The 18,990-nt window shown below is 46.1% G+C and overlaps 1 protein-coding gene across 3 annotated transcripts in view; it reads right to left on the bottom strand.

Annotated features, from left to right (window-relative positions):
- Positions 1 to 18,990, bottom strand: part of LOC134985605 (phospholipid scramblase 3-like) — a 111,483-nt gene that overhangs the window by 26,960 nt on the left and 65,533 nt on the right. For all 3 annotated transcript variants that reach the window (XM_063950422.1, XM_063950421.1, XM_063950423.1), the window contains one exon: positions 13,501 to 13,662. In XM_063950422.1, coding sequence (XP_063806492.1) covers positions 13,501 to 13,662 — 162 coding nt within the window. The remainder of the gene's footprint in view (positions 1 to 13,500; positions 13,663 to 18,990) is intronic.

Raw genomic sequence — 18,990 nt, 5'->3', positions numbered from 1 at the left:
TCACATTACAGTCACATTACAGTTACAGTACAGTCACAATACAGGCATACTACAGTCACACTACAGTCACAGTACAGTCACATTACAGTCACAGTACAGTCACATTACAGTCACAGTACAGTCACAATATAGTCACAGTACAGTCACAGTACAGTCACAGTACAGGCATACTACAGTCACACTACAGTCACAGTACAGTCACAATACAGTCACAGTACAGTCACAATACAGGCATACTACAGTCACACTACAGTCACACTACAGTCACATTACAGTCACAGTACAGTCACATTACAGTCACAGTACAGTCACAATATAGTCACAGTACAGTCACAGTACAGTCACAGTACAGGCATACTACAGTCACACTACAGTCACAGTACAGTCACAATACAGTCACAGTACAGTCATAATACAGGCATACTACAGTCACAGTACAGTCACAGTACAGTCACAATACAGGCATACTACAGTCACACTACAGGCATACTACAGTCACACTACAGTCACATTACAGTCACAGTACAGTCACAATACAGGCATACTACAGTCACACTACAGTCACAGTACAGTCACAGTACAGTCACAATACAGGCATACTACAGTCACACTACAGTCACAGTACAGTCACAGTACAGGCACACTACAGTCACAGTACAGTCACATTACAGTCGTACTACAGTTACAGTACAGTCACAATACAGGCATACTACAGTCACATTACAGTTACAGTACAGTCACAATACAGGCATACTACAGTCACAGTACAGTCACAGTACAGGCATACTACAGTCACATTACAGTTACAGTACAGTCACAATACAGGCATACTACAGTCACACTACAGTCACAGTACAGTCACAATACAGTCACAGTACAGTCACACTACAGTCACAGTACAGTCACAATACAGGCATACTACAGTCACATTACAGTCACAGTACAGTCACATTACAGTTACAGTACAGTCACAATACAGGCATACTACAGTCACATTACAGTCACAGTACAGTCACATTACAGTCACAGTACAGTCACAATACAGGCATACTACAGTCACATTACAGTCACAGTACAGTCACATTACAGTCGCAGTACAGTCACAATACAGGCATACTACAGTCACACTACAGTCACAGTACAGTCACATTACAGTTACAGTACAGTCACAATACAGGCATACTACAGTCACAGTACAGTCACATTACAGTCACAGTATAGTCACAATATAGTCACAGTACAGTCACACTACAGTCACAGTACAGGCATACTACAGTCACATTACAGTCACAGTACAGTCACATTACAGTCACAGTACAGTCACAATACAGGCATACTACAGTCACACTACAGTCACAGTACAGTCACATTACAGTTACAGTACAGTCACAGTACAGTCACACTACAGTCACAGTACAGTCACACTACAGTCACAGTACAGTCACATTACAGTTACAGTACAGTCACAATACAGGCATACTACAGTCACACTACAGTCACAGTACAGTCACATTACAGTCACAGTATAGTCACAATATAGTCACAGTACAGTCACACTACAGTCACAGTACAGGCATACTACAGTCACATTACAGTCACAGTACAGTCACATTACAGTCACAGTACAGTCACAATACAGGCATACTACAGTCACACTACAGTCACAGTACAGTCACACTACAGTCACAGTACAGTCACATTACAGTTACAGTACAGTCACACTACAGTCACAGTACAGTCACACTACAGTCACAGTACAGTCACACTACATTCACAGTACAGTCACATTACAGTTACAGTACAGTCACACTACAGTCACAGTACAGTCACATTACAGTTACAGTAGTCACACTACAGTCACAATACAGGCATACTACAGTCACACTACAGTCACAGTACAGTCACACTACAGTCACAGTACAGTCACATTACAGTCACAGTACAGTCACATTACAGTTACAGTACAGTCACACTACAGTTACAGTACAGTCACACTACAGTCACAGTACAGTCACACTACAGTCACAGTACAGTCACACTACAGTCACAGTACAGTCACATTACAGTTACAGTACAGTCACACTACAGTCACAGTACAGTCACAGTACAGTCACAATACAGGCATACTACAGTCACACTACAGTCACAGTACAGTCACATTACAGTCACAGTACAGTCACAATATAGTCACTTTACAGTCACAGTACAGTCACATTACAGTCACATTACAGTCACATTACAGTCACATTACAGTTACAGTACAGTCACAATACAGGCATACTACAGTCACACTACAGTCACAGTACAGTCACAGTACAGGCACACTACAGTCACAGTACATTCACATTACAGGCGTACTACAGTTACAGTACAGTCACAATACAGGCATACTACAGTCACAGTACAGTCACAGTACAGGCATACTACAGTCACATTACAGTTACAGTACAGTCACAATACAGGCATACTACAGTCACACTACAGTCACAGTACAGTCACATTACAGTCACAGTACAGTCACATTACAGTCACAGTACAGTCACAATATAGTCACAGTACAGTCACAGTACAGTCACAGTACAGGCATACTACAGTCACATTACAGTTACAGTACAGTAACAATACAGGCATACTACAGTCACACTACAGTCACAGTACAGTCACAATACAGTCACAGTACAGTCACACTACAGTCACAGTACAGGCACAGTACAGTCACACTACAGTCACACTACAGTCACAGTACAGTCACATTACAGTCACAGTACAGTCACATTACAGTCACAGTACAGTCACAGTACAGTCACACTACAGTCACAGTACAGTCACAATACAGGCATACTACAGTCACATTACAGTTACAGTACAGTCACAATACAGGCATACTACAGTCACATTACAGTTACAGTACAGTCACAATACAGGCATACTACAGTCACACTACAGTCACAGTACAGTCACATTACAGTCACAGTACAGTCACATTACAGTCACAGTACAGTCACAATATAGTCACAGTACAGTCACAGTACAGGCATACTACAGTCACACTACAGTCACAGTACAGTCACAATACAGTCACAGTACAGTCACAATACAGGCATACTACAGTCACATTACAGTTACAGTACAGTCACATTACAGTCACAGTACAGTCACACTACAGTCACAGTACAGTCACAGTACATTCACATTACAGGCGTACTACAGTTACAGTACAGTCACAATACAGGCATACTACAGTCACAGTACAGTCACAGTACAGGCATACTACAGTCACATTACAGTTACAGTACAGTCACAATACAGGCATACTACAGTCACACTACAGTCACAGTACAGTCACATTACAGTCACAGTACAGTCACATTACAGTCACAGTACAGTCACAATATAGTCACAGTACAGTCACAGTACAGGCATACTACAGTCACATTACAGTTACAGTACAGTCACAATACAGGCATACTACAGTCACACTACAGTCACAGTACAGTCACAATACAGTCACAGTACAGTCACACTACAGTCACAGTACAGGCACATTACAGTCACAGTACAGGCATACTACAGTCACATTACAGTTACAGTACAGTCACAATACAGGCATACTACAGTCACACTACAGTCACAGTACAGTCACATTACAGTCACAGTACAGTCACATTACAGGCACAGTACAGTCACAGTACAGTCACACTACAGTCACAGTACAGTCACAATACAGGCATACTACAGTCACATTACAGTTACAGTACAGTCACAATACAGGCATACTACAGTCACATTACAGTTACAGTACAGTCACAATACAGGCATACTACAGTCACAGTACAGTCACATTACAGTCACAGTACAGTCACATTACAGTCACAGTACAGTCACAATATAGTCACAGTACAGTCACAGTACAGGCATACTACAGTCACACTACAGTCACAGTACAGTCACAATACAGTCACAGTACAGTCACAATACAGGCATACTACAGTCACATTACAGTCACATTACAGTTACAGTACAGTCACAATACAGGCATACTACAGTCACACTACAGTCACAGTACAGTCACATTACAGTCACAGTACAGTCACATTACAGTCACAGTACAGTCACAATATAGTCACAGTACAGTCACAGTACAGTCACAGTACAGGCATACTACAGTCACACTACAGTCACAGTACAGTCACAATACAGTCACAGTACAGTCACAATACAGGCATACTACAGTCACACTACAGTCACACTACAGTCACATTACAGTCACATTACAGGCACACTACAGTCACAGTACAGTCACAGTACAGTCACAATACAGGCATACTACAGTCACACTACAGGCATACTACAGTCACACTACAGTCACATTACAGTCACAGTACAGTCACAATACAGGCATACTACAGTCACACTACAGTCACAGTACAGTCACAGTACAGTCACAATACAGGCATACTACAGTCACACTACAGTCACAGTACAGTCACAGTACAGGCACACTACAGTCACAGTACAGTCACATTACAGTCGTACTACAGTTACAGTACAGTCACAATACAGGCATACTACAGTCACATTACAGTTACAGTACAGTCACAATACAGGCATACTACAGTCACAGTACAGTCACAGTACAGGCATACTACAGTCACATTACAGTTACAGTACAGTCACAATACAGGCATACTACAGTCACACTACAGTCACAGTACAGTCACAATACAGTCACAGTACAGTCACACTACAGTCACAGTACAGTCACAATACAGGCATACTACAGTCACATTACAGTCACAGTACAGTCACATTACAGTTACAGTACAGTCACAATACAGGCATACTACAGTCACATTACAGTCACATTACAGTCACAGTACAGTCACAATACAGGCATACTACAGTCACATTACAGTCACAGTACAGTCACATTACAGTCGCAGTACAGTCACAATACAGGCATACTACAGTCACACTACAGTCACAGTACAGTCACATTACAGTTACAGTACAGTCACAATACAGGCATACTACAGTCACACTACAGTCACAGTACAGTCACATTACAGTCACAGTATAGTCACAATATAGTCACAGTACAGTCACACTACAGTCACAGTACAGGCATACTACAGTCACATTACAGTCACAGTACAGTCACATTACAGTCACAGTACAGTCACAATACAGGCATACTACAGTCACACTACAGTCACAGTACAGTCACACTACAGTCACAGTACAGTCACATTACAGTTACAGTACAGTCACACTACAGTCACAGTACAGTCACACTACAGTCACAGTACAGTCACACTACAGTCACAGTACAGTCACATTACAGTTACAGTACAGTCACACTACAGTCACAGTACAGTCACATTACAGTTACAGTAGTCACACTACAGTCACAATACAGGCATACTACAGTCACACTACAGTCACAGTACAGTCACACTACAGTCACAGTACAGTCACATTACAGTCACAGTACAGTCACATTACAGTTACAGTACAGTCACACTACAGTTACAGTACAGTCACACTACAGTCACAGTACAGTCACACTACAGTCACAGTACAGTCACACTACAGTCACAGTACAGTCACATTACAGTTACAGTACAGTCACACTACAGTCACAGTACAGTCACAGTACAGTCACAATACAGGCATACTACAGTCACACTACAGTCACAGTACAGTCACATTACAGTCACAGTACAGTCACAATATAGTCACTTTACAGTCACAGTACAGTCACATTACAGTCACATTACAGTCACATTACAGTCACATTACAGTTACAGTACAGTCACAATACAGGCATACTACAGTCACACTACAGTCACAGTACAGTCACAGTACAGGCACACTACAGTCACAGTACATTCACATTACAGGCGTACTACAGTTACAGTACAGTCACAATACAGGCATACTACAGTCACAGTACAGTCACAGTACAGGCATACTACAGTCACATTACAGTTACAGTACAGTCACAATACAGGCATACTACAGTCACACTACAGTCACAGTACAGTCACAATACAGTCACAGTACAGTCACAATATAGTCACAGTACAGTCACAATATAGTCACAGTATAGTCACATTACAGTCACAGTACAGTCACATTACAGTCACAGTACAGTCACAATATAGTCACAGTACAGTCACAGTACAGTCACAGTACAGGCATACTACAGTCACATTACAGTTACAGTACAGTAACAATACAGGCATACTACAGTCACACTACAGTCACAGTACAGTCACAATACAGTCACAGTACAGTCACACTACAGTCACAGTACAGGCACAGTACAGTCACACTACAGTCACACTACAGTCACAGTACAGTCACATTACAGTCACAGTACAGTCACATTACAGTCACAGTACAGTCACAGTACAGTCACACTACAGTCACAGTACAGTCACAATACAGGCATACTACAGTCACATTACAGTTACAGTACAGTCACAATACAGGCATACTACAGTCACATTACAGTTACAGTACAGTCACAATACAGGCATACTACAGTCACACTACAGTCACAGTACAGTCACATTACAGTCACAGTACAGTCACATTACAGTCACAGTACAGTCACAATATAGTCACAGTACAGTCACAGTACAGGCATACTACAGTCACACTACAGTCACAGTACAGTCACAATACAGTCACAGTACAGTCACAATACAGGCATACTACAGTCACATTACAGTTACAGTACAGTCACAGTACAGTCACAGTACAGTCACACTACAGTCACAGTACAGTCACAGTACATTCACATTACAGGCGTACTACAGTTACAGTACAGTCACAATACAGGCATACTACAGTCACAGTACAGTCACAGTACAGGCATACTACAGTCACATTACAGTTACAGTACAGTCACAATACAGGCATACTACAGTCACACTACAGTCACAGTACAGTCACATTACAGTCACAGTACAGTCACATTACAGTCACAGTACAGTCACAATATAGTCACAGTACAGTCACAGTACAGGCATACTACAGTCACATTACAGTTACAGTACAGTCACAATACAGGCATACTACAGTCACACTACAGTCACAGTACAGTCACAATACAGTCACAGTACAGTCACACTACAGTCACAGTACAGGCACATTACAGTCACAGTACAGGCATACTACAGTCACATTACAGTTACAGTACAGTCACAATACAGGCATACTACAGTCACACTACAGTCACAGTACAGTCACATTACAGTCACAGTACAGTCACATTACAGGCACAGTACAGTCACAGTACAGTCACACTACAGTCACAGTACAGTCACAATACAGGCATACTACAGTCACATTACAGTTACAGTACAGTCACAATACAGGCATACTACAGTCACATTACAGTTACAGTACAGTCACAATACAGGCATACTACAGTCACAGTACAGTCACATTACAGTCACAGTACAGTCACATTACAGTCACAGTACAGTCACAATATAGTCACAGTACAGTCACAGTACAGGCATACTACAGTCACACTACAGTCACAGTACAGTCACAATACAGTCACAGTACAGTCACAATACAGGCATACTACAGTCACATTACAGTCACATTACAGTTACAGTACAGTCACAATACAGGCATACTACAGTCACACTACAGTCACAGTACAGTCACATTACAGTCACAGTACAGTCACATTACAGTCACAGTACAGTCACAATATAGTCACAGTACAGTCACAGTACAGTCACAGTACAGGCATACTACAGTCACACTACAGTCACAGTACAGTCACAATACAGTCACAGTACAGTCACAATACAGGCATACTACAGTCACACTACAGTCACACTACAGTCACATTACAGTCACAGTACAGTCACATTACAGTCACAGTACAGTCACAATATAGTCACAGTACAGTCACAGTACAGTCACAGTACAGGCATACTACAGTCACACTACAGGCATACTACAGTCACACTACAGTCACAGTACAGTCACAATACAGTCACAGTACAGTCACAATACAGGCATACTACAGTCACATTACAGTTACAGTACAGTCACATTACAGTCACATTACAGGCACACTACAGTCACAGTACAGTCACAGTACAGTCACAATACAGGCATACTACAGTCACACTACAGGCATACTACAGTCACACTACAGTCACATTACAGTCACAGTACAGTCACAATACAGGCATACTACAGTCACACTACAGTCACAGTACAGTCACAGTACAGTCACAATACAGGCATACTACAGTCACACTACAGTCACAGTACAGTCACAGTACAGGCACACTACAGTCACAGTACAGTCACATTACAGTCGTACTACAGTTACAGTACAGTCACAATACAGGCATACTACAGTCACATTACAGTTACAGTACAGTCACAATACAGGCATACTACAGTCACAGTACAGGCATACTACAGTCACATTACAGTTACAGTACAGTCACAATACAGGCATACTACAGTCACACTACAGTCACAGTACAGTCACAATACAGTCACAGTACAGTCACACTACAGTCACAGTACAGTCACAATACAGGCATACTACAGTCACATTACAGTCACAGTACAGTCACATTACAGTTACAGTACAGTCACAATACAGGCATACTACAGTCACATTACAGTCACATTACAGTCACAGTACAGTCACAATACAGGCATACTACAGTCACATTACAGTCACAGTACAGTCACATTACAGTCGCAGTACAGTCACAATACAGGCATACTACAGTCACACTACAGTCACAGTACAGTCACATTACAGTTACAGTACAGTCACAATACAGGCATACTACAGTCACACTACAGTCACAGTACAGTCACATTACAGTCACAGTATAGTCACAATATAGTCACAGTACAGTCACACTACAGTCACAGTACAGGCATACTACAGTCACATTACAGTCACAGTACAGTCACATTACAGTCACAGTACAGTCACAATACAGGCATACTACAGTCACACTACAGTCACAGTACAGTCACATTACAGTTACAGTACAGTCACAGTACAGTCACACTACAGTCACAGTACAGTCACACTACAGTCACAGTACAGTCACATTACAGTTACAGTACAGTCACAATACAGGCATACTACAGTCACACTACAGTCACAGTACAGTCACATTACAGTCACAGTATAGTCACAATATAGTCACAGTACAGTCACACTACAGTCACAGTACAGGCATACTACAGTCACATTACAGTCACAGTACAGTCACATTACAGTCACAGTACAGTCACAATACAGGCATACTACAGTCACACTACAGTCACAGTACAGTCACACTACAGTCACAGTACAGTCACACTACAGTCACAGTACAGTCACATTACAGTTACAGTACAGTCACACTACAGTCACAGTACAGTCACATTACAGTTACAGTACAGTCACACTACAGTCACAATACAGGCATACTACAGTCACACTACAGTCACAGTACAGTCACACTACAGTCACAGTACAGGCATACTACAGTCACATTACAGTCACAGTACAGTCACATTACAGTCACAGTACAGTCACAATACAGGCATACTACAGTCACACTACAGTCACAGTACAGTCACACTACAGTCACAGTACAGTCACACTACAGTCACAGTACAGTCACATTACAGTTACAGTACAGTCACACTACAGTCACAGTACAGTCACACTACAGTCACAGTACAGTCACACTACAGTCACAGTACAGTCACATTACAGTTACAGTACAGTCACACTACAGTCACAGTACAGTCACATTACAGTTACAGTACAGTCACACTACAGTCACAATACAGGCATACTACAGTCACACTACAGTCACAGTACAGTCACACTACAGTCACAGTACAGTCACATTACAGTCACAGTACAGTCACATTACAGTTACAGTACAGTCACACTACAGTTACAGTACAGTCACACTACAGTCACAGTACAGTCACACTACAGTCACAGTACAGTCACACTACAGTCACAGTACAGTCACATTACAGTTACAGTACAGTCACACTACAGTCACAGTACAGTCACACTACAGTCACAGTACAGTCACATTACAGTCACAGTACAGTCACACTACAGTTACAGTACAGTCACACTACAGTCACAGTACAGTCACATTACAGTTACAGTACAGTCACACTACAGTCACAATACAGGCATACTACAGTCACACTACAGTCACAGTACAGTCACACTACAGTCACAGTACAGTCACATTACAGTCACAGTACAGTCACATTACAGTTACAGTACAGTCACAATACAGGCATACTACAGTCACACTACAGTCACAGTACAGTCACATTACAGTCACAGTACAGTCACAATATAGTCACAGTACAGTCACAGTACAGGCACACTACAGTCACACTACAGTCACAGTACAGTCACAGTACAGTCACACTACAGTCACATTACAGTCACAGTACAGTCACATTACAGGTACACTACAGTCACATTACAGTCACAGTACAGTCACAGTACAGTCACAGTACAGTCACACTACAGTCACATTACAGTCACAGTACAGTCACATTACAGGTACACTACAGTCACATTACAGTCACAGTACAGTCACATTACAGTCACAGTACAGTCACAATACAGGCATACTACAGTCACAGTACAGTCACAGTACAGGCATACTACAGTCACATTACAGTTACAGTACAGTCACAATACAGGCATACTACAGTCACACTAGTCACAGTACAGTCACAATACAGTCACAGTACAGTCACACTACAGTCACAGTACAGGCATACTACAGTCACATTACAGTCACAGTACAGTCACATTACAGTCACAGTACAGTCACAATACAGGCATACTACAGTCACACTACAGTCACAGTACAGTCACATTACAGTTACAGTACAGTCACAATACAGGCATACTACAGTCACACTACAGTCACAGTACAGTCACATTACAGTCACAGTATAGTCACAATATAGTCACAGTACAGTCACACTACAGTCACAGTACAGGAATACTACAGTCACATTACAGTCACAGTACAGTCACATTACAGTCACAGTACAGTCACACTACAGTTACAGTACAGTCACACTACAGTCACAGTACAGTCACATTACAGTCACAGTACAGTCACACTACAGTTACAGTACAGTCACAGTACAGTCACATTACAGTCACAGTACAGTCACACTACAGTCACAGTACAGTCACATTACAGTTACAGTACAGTCACACTACAGTCACAGTACAGTCACATTACAGTTACAGTACAGTCACACTACAGTCACAGTACAGTCACATTACAGTCACAGTACAGTCACACTACAGTCACACTACAGTCACAGTACAGTCACATTACAGTCACAGTACAGTCACACTACAGTTACAGTACAGTCACACTACAGTCACAATACAGGCATACTACAGTCACACTACAGTCACAGTACAGTCACATTACAGTCACAGTACAGTCACACTACAGTCACACTACAGTCACAGTACAGTCACATTACAGTCACAGTACAGTCACACTACAGTCACAGTACAGTCACACTACAGTCACACTACAGTCACAGTACAGTCACATTACAGTCACAGTACAGTCACACTACAGTTACAGTACAGTCACACTACAGTCACAGTACAGTCACACTACAGTCACACTACAGTCACAGTACAGTCACATTACAGTCACAGTACAGTCACACTACAGTCACAGTACAGTCACATTACAGTCACAGTACAGTCACACTACAGTTACAGTACAGTCACACTACAGTCACAATACAGGCATACTACAGTCACACTACAGTCACAGTACAGTCACAGTACAGGCACAGTACAGTCACACTACAGTTACAGTACAGTCACAATACAGGCATACTACAGTCACACTACAGTCACAGTACAGTCACATTACAGTCACAGTACAGTCACAATATAGTCACAGTACAGTCACAGTACAGTCACAGTACAGTCACATTACAGGTACACTACAGTCACATTACAGTCACAGTACAGTCACATTACAGTCACAGTACAGTCACATTACAGTCACAGTACAGTCACATTACAGGCACAGTACAGTCACACTACAGTCACAGTACAGGCACACTACAGTCACAGTACAGGCATACTACAGTCACAGTACAGGCATACTACAGTCACAGTACAGTCACATTACAGTCACAATATAGTCACAGTACAGTCACATTACAGTCACAGTACAGTCACACTACAGTCACAATATAGTCACAGTACAGTCACATTACAGTCACAGTACAGTCACAGTACAGTCACAATATAGTCACAGTACAGGCATGAAGGGTAATTCAGACTGGATTGATGCAGCGGCAGCGATCGCAGTCTGAATCCCTTTTGTGGAGTACGGCCGCACCCCGGGAGCCCAGTGAGATGCTAACAGCAACTCAGGGCTGCGATCGCCCCTGCTTGATTGATAGGCAGAGGCGTTTCTGGGCCGCTGCGGTGGCGAGCCGCAGCAGCTGTGTGAGCTCGCGGCGGGTTGCCGCCTGACAGCACAGCTAGGATGTGCACTAAGTGCGCAGGAGGGAGCTTCTTAGCGGGTGCGAAAGCATCACTGCCATACAATGCTTTTGCACCAGTGGTGGTGGGGGGGCGGCTGACTAGCCCTGTGCTGGCGTCCCCCCACATGTCAGAGAATCTGATCATAGAGTGTAAGCTTGCGAGCAGGGCCTTCCTACCTCTATGTCTGTCTGTGTTTTATACCCAGTTTTGTTCTATTACTGTTGTTCTAATTGTAAAGCGCAACGGAATATGCTGCGCTATATAAGAAACTGCTAATAAATAAATAATGTGCTAAATTTACCACATCTACGATCAGCTCTGAATTACCCCATAAAACCGGAGCGTTTTCTAATCATATTATTATCTTTTATTTATATGGTGCCACAAGGGATCCGCAGCACCTGACAAAGTACATAAACACATGAGCAAAACAAGAGCACAGCGACTTACAGAACAAGATGTTGTAGGGTAGGTACAGGGTATATACACATCACTGCATCAGAGGACAGGACGCTGACATAATCATTAGGGTGCCAGAAACTGAGGGCCAGGTGCCGTTGTAGGGAGTATGGGGTAGGAAATAGCTGAAGAGAGGGAAAAGCCAAGAGAGGAGAGGGCCCTGCTCGTGAGCCTCTATTCTGATGGTGGGGCAGGCAGGCAGGGTGACACAGATGGGGTAGAAGTGATCCTGGATCAGAGGCCATTCCCCAGTGATTTGGCATTTGTGGAGGAGATGTCGGTGTTATTTGCAGACTGCAGAGTTTGTGTAATACCATTTATGTACATGTTACTTGTACTGCAAGGTCACTGGAGAGGACAGGAGATGCTCAAAGCCGTTATATCGGGTGTTTAGGAACACGCTGACTCCCTGAGAGGTGACAATAAGCCCAAGGTAACGCAGAAGGGGCACTGACCTGATAGTTGGCGTCAGACATAAAATCTTCTCCCCATCCTGGGCCTTTTACTTTGAGGCAGATCTGATGAAACGGGTTCAGGATGTTGAAGGATGTAGTAAAACTTGCCAAGTTCTTCTCTATGTAGCCGAGGAGATTACCTGAGGAATCTGAGATCTGCAACTGACAGACATGGAGAGGTCACCTCTTGTTGTTACACGGCACATTTCCTGCCATCCTCCATTCCTCTCTCCATTCCCTGACCTGACAATGTCTATCGTCATTACTCTTCCCTCTACTCTCACCCACGGAATGCCACGCTGGTCCACGACCTGAAATACTTCTATAGCTCCACTGGGGAATGCCACGCTGGTCCGCTACCTGAAGAACTGCTATAGCTCTACTGGGGAATGCCACGCTGGTCCACTACCTGCAGAACTGCTATAGCTCTACTGGGGAATGCCACGCTGGTCCACTACCTGCAGAACTGCTATAGCTCTACAGAGGAATGCCACGCTGGTCCACTACCTGCAGAACTGCTATAGCTCTACTGGGGAATGCCACGCTGGACCACTACCTGCAGAACTGCTATAGCTCTACTGGGGAATGCCACGCTGGTCCGCTACCTGCAGAACTGCTATAGCTCTACTGGGGAATGCCACGCTGGTCCGCTACCTGCAGAACTGCTATAGCTCTACTGGGGAATGCCACGCTGGTCCGCTACCTGCAGAACTGCTATAGCTCTACTGGGGAATGCCATGCTGGTCCGCTACCTGCAGAACTGCTATAGCTCTACTGGGGAATGCCACGCTGGTCCACTACCTGCAGAACTGCTATAGCTCTACTGGGGAATGCCACGCTGGTCCACTACCTGCAGAACTGCTATAGCTCTACTGGGGAATGCCACGCTGGTCCACTACCTGCAGAACTGCTATAGCTCTACTGGGGAATGCCACGCTAGTCCACTACCTGCAGAACTGCTATAGCTCTACTGGGGAATGCCACGCTGGTCCACTACCTGCAGAACTGCTATAGCTCTACTGGGGAATGCCACGCTGGTCCACTACCTGCAGAACTGCTATAGCTCTACTGGGGAATGCCACGCTGGTCCGCTACCTGCAAAACTGCTATAGCTTTACTGGGAAATGCCACGCTGGTCCACTACCTGCAGAACTGCTATAGCTCTACTGGGGAATGCCACGCTGGTCCACTACCTGCAGAACTGCTATAGCTCTACTGGGGAATGCCACGCTGGTCCACTACCTGCAGAACTGCTATAGCTCTACTGGGGAATGCCACGCTGGTCCACTACCTGCAGAACTGCTATAGCTCTACTGGGGAATGCCACGCTGGTCCACTACCTGCAGAACTGCTATAGCTCTACTGAGGAATGCCACGCTGGTGAATGCAACGCTGGTCCACTACCTGCAGAACTGCTAAACTCCACTGGGGAATGCCACGCTGGTCCACTACCTGCAGAACTGCTATAGCTCTACTGGGGAATGCCACGCTGGTCCACTACCTGCAGAACTGCTAAACTCCACTGGGGAATGCCACGCTGGTCCACTATCTGCAGAACTGCTATAGCTCCACTGGAGAATGCCACGCTGGTCCACTACCTGCAGAACTGCTAAACTCCACTGGGGAATGCCACGCTGGTCCACTACCTGCAGAACTGCTACAGCTCTACTGAGGAATGCCACGCTGGTGAATGCAACGCTGGGCCACTACCTGCAGAACTGCTATAGCTCTACTGGGGAATGCCACGCTGGTCCGCTACCTGCAGAACTGCTACAGCTCCACTGGAGAATGCCACGCTGGTCCACTACCTGCAGAACTGCTAAACTCCACTGGGGAATGCCACGCTGGTCCACTATCTGCAGAACTGCTATAGCTCCACTGGAGAATGCCACGCTGGTCCACTACCTGCAGAACTGCTAAACTCCACTGGGGAATGCCACGCTGGTCCACTACCTGCAGAACTGCTACAGCTCCACTCGGGAATGCTACGCTGGTCCACTACCTGCAGAACTGCTACAGCTCCACTGGAGAATGCCACGCTGGTCCACTACCTGCAGAACTGCTAAACTCCACTGGGGAATGCCACGCTGGTCCACTACCTGCAGAACTGCTATAGCTCTACTGGGGAATGCCACGCTGGTCCACTACCTGCAGAACTGCTAAACTCCACTGGGGAATGCCACGCTGGTCCACTACCTGCAGAACTGCTATAGCTCTACTGGGGAATGCCACGCTGGTCCGCTACCTGCAGAACTGCTACAGCTCCACTGGAGAATGCCACGCTGGTCCACTACCTGCAGAACTGCTAAACTCCACTGGGGAATGCCACGCTGGTCCACTATCTGCAGAACTGCTATAGCTCCACTGGGGAATGCCACGCTGGTCCACTACCTGCAGAACTGCTATAGCTCTACTGGGGAATGCCACGCTGGTCCACTACCTGCAGAACTGCTATAGCTCTACTGGGGAATGCCACGCTGGTCCACTACCTGAAATACTTCTATAGCTCCACTGGGGAATGCCACGCTGGTCCGCTACCTGAAGAACTGCTATAGCTCTACTGGGGAATGCCACGCTGGTCCACTACCTGCAGAACTGCTATAGCTCTACTGGGGAATGCCACGCTGGTCCACTACCTGCAGAACTGCTATAGCTCTACAGAGGAATGCCACGCTGGTCCACTACCTGCAGAACTGCTATAGCTCTACTGGGGAATGCCACGCTGGACCACTACCTGCAGAACTGCTATAGCTCTACTGGGGAATGCCACGCTGGACCACTACCTGCAGAACTGCTATAGCTCTACTGGGGAATGCCACGCTGGTCCGCTACCTGCAGAACTGCTATAGCTCTACTGGGGAATGCCACGCTGGTCCGCTACCTGCAGAACTGCTATAGCTCTACTGGGGAATGCCACGCTGGTCCGCTACCTGCAGAACTGCTATAGCTCTACTGGGGAATGCCACGCTGGTCCACTACCTGCAGAACTGCTATAGCTCTACTGGGGAATGCCACGCTGGTCCACTACCTGCAGAACTGCTATAGCTCTACTGGGGAATGCCACGCTGGTCCACTACCTGCAGAACTGCTATAGCTCTACTGGGGAATGCCACGCTGGTCCACTACCTGCAGAACTGCTATAGCTCTACTGGGGAATGCCACGCTGTTCCACTACCTGCAGAACTGCTATAGCTCTACTGGGGAATGCCACGCTGGTCCGCTACCTGCAAAACTGCTATAGCTTTACTGGGAAATGCCACGCTGGTCCACTACCTGCAGAACTGCTATAGCTCTACTGGGGAATGCCACGCTGGTCCACTACCTGCAGAACTGCTATAGCTCTACTGGGGAATGCCACGCTGGTCCACTACCTGCAGAACTGCTATAGCTCTACTGGGGAATGCCACGCTGGTCCACTACCTGCAGAACTGCTATAGCTCTACTGGGGAATGCCACGCTGGTCCGCTACCTGCAGAACTGCTATAGCTCTACTGGGGAATGCCACGCTGGTCCGCTACCTGCAAAACTGCTATAGCTTTACTGGTAATTGCCACGCTGGTCCACTACCTGCAGAACTGCTATAGCTCTACTGGGGAATGCCACGCTGGTCCACTACCTGCAGAACTGCTATAGCTCTACTGAGGAATGCCACGCTGGTCCACTACCTGCAGAACTGCTATAGCTCTACTGGGGAATGCCACGCTGGTCCACTACCTGCAGAACTGCTATAGCTCTACTGGGGAATGCCACTCTGGTCCACTACCTGCAGAACTGCTATAGCTCTACTGGGGAATGCCACGCTGGTCCACTACCTGCAGAACTGCTATAGCTCTACTGGGGAATGCCACGCTGGTCCACTACCTGCAGAACTGCTATAGCTTTACTGGGAAATGCCACACTGGTCCACTACCTGCAGAACTGCTATAGCTCTAATGGGGAATGCCACGCTGGTCCACTACCTGCAGAACAGCTATAGCTCCACTGGGGAATGCCACACTGGTCCACTACCTGCAGAACTGCTATAGCTCTACTGGGGAATGCGACGCTGGTCCGCTACCTGCAGAACTGCTATAGCTCCACTGGGGAAAGCCACGCTGGTCCACTACCTGCAGAACTGCTACAGCTCCACTGGAGAATGCCACGCTGGTCCTCTACCTGCAGAACTGCTAAACTCCACTGGGGAATGCCACGCTGGGCCACTACCTGCAGAACTGCTATAGCTCTACTGGGGAATGCCACGCTGGTCCGCTACCTGCAGAACTGCTACAGCTCCACTGGAGAATGCCACGCTGGTCCACTACCTGCAGAACTGCTAAACTCCACTGGGGAATGCCACGCTGGTCCACTATCTGCAGAACTGCTATAGCTCCACTGGAGAATGCCACGCTGGTCCACTACCTGCAGAACTGCTAAACTCCACTGGGGAATGCCACGCTGGTCCACTACCTGCAGAACTGCTATAGCTCTACTGGGGAATGCCACGCTGGTCCACTACCTGCAGAACTGCTAAACTTCACTGGGGAATGCCACGCTGGTCCACTACCTGCAGAACTGCTATAGCTCTACTGGGGAATGCCACGCTGGTCCGCTACCTGCAGAACTGTTACAGCTCCACTGGAGAATGCCACGCTGGTCCACTACCTGCAGAACTGCTAAACTCCACTGGGGAATGCCACGCTGGTCCACTATCTGCAGAACTGCTATAGCTCCACTGGAGAATGCCACGCTGGTCCACTACCTGCAGAACTGCTAAACTCCACTGTGGAATGCCACGCTGGTCCATTACCTGCAGAACTGCTACAGCTCCACTGGGGAATGCCATGCTGGTCCTCTACCTGTAGAACTGCTACAGCTCCACTCGGGAAAGCTACGCTGGTCCACTACCTGCAGAACTGCTACAGCTCCACTGGAGAATGTCACGCTGGTCCTCTACCTGCAGAACTGCTACAGCTCCACTGGGGAATGCCACGCTGGTCCTCTACCTGCAGAACTGCTACAGCTCCACTCGGGAATGCTACGCTGGTCCACTACCTGCAGAACTGCTACAGCTCCACTGGAGAATGCCACGCTGGTCCACTACCTGCAGAACTGCTAAACTCCACTGGGGAATGCCACGCTGGTCCACTACCTGCAGAACTGCTATAGCTCTACTGGGGAATGCCACGCTGGTCCACTACCTGCAGAACTGCTAAACTCCACTGGGGAATGCCACGCTGGTCCACTACCTGCAGAACTGCTATAGCTCTACTGGGGAATGCCACGCTGGTCCACTACCTGCAGAACTGCTATTGTTCTACTGGGGAATGCCACGCTGGTCCGCTACCTGCAGAACTGCTATAGCTCTACTGGGGAATGCCACGCTGGTCCGCTACCTGCAGAACTGCTATAGCTCTACTGGGGAATGCCACGCTGGTCCACTACCTGCAGAACTGCTATTGTTCTACTGGGGAATGCCACGCTGGTCCACTACCTGCAGAACTGCTATAGCTC

Source organism: Pseudophryne corroboree (assembly GCF_028390025.1).
Source record: "Pseudophryne corroboree isolate aPseCor3 chromosome 6 unlocalized genomic scaffold, aPseCor3.hap2 SUPER_6_unloc_1, whole genome shotgun sequence".
In the NCBI taxonomy this organism is placed as follows: Eukaryota; Metazoa; Chordata; class Amphibia; order Anura; family Myobatrachidae; genus Pseudophryne; species Pseudophryne corroboree.
The sequence above is the reverse complement of the archived record's forward strand: the minus strand, read 5'-3'. Positions and strand labels throughout refer to the sequence as shown.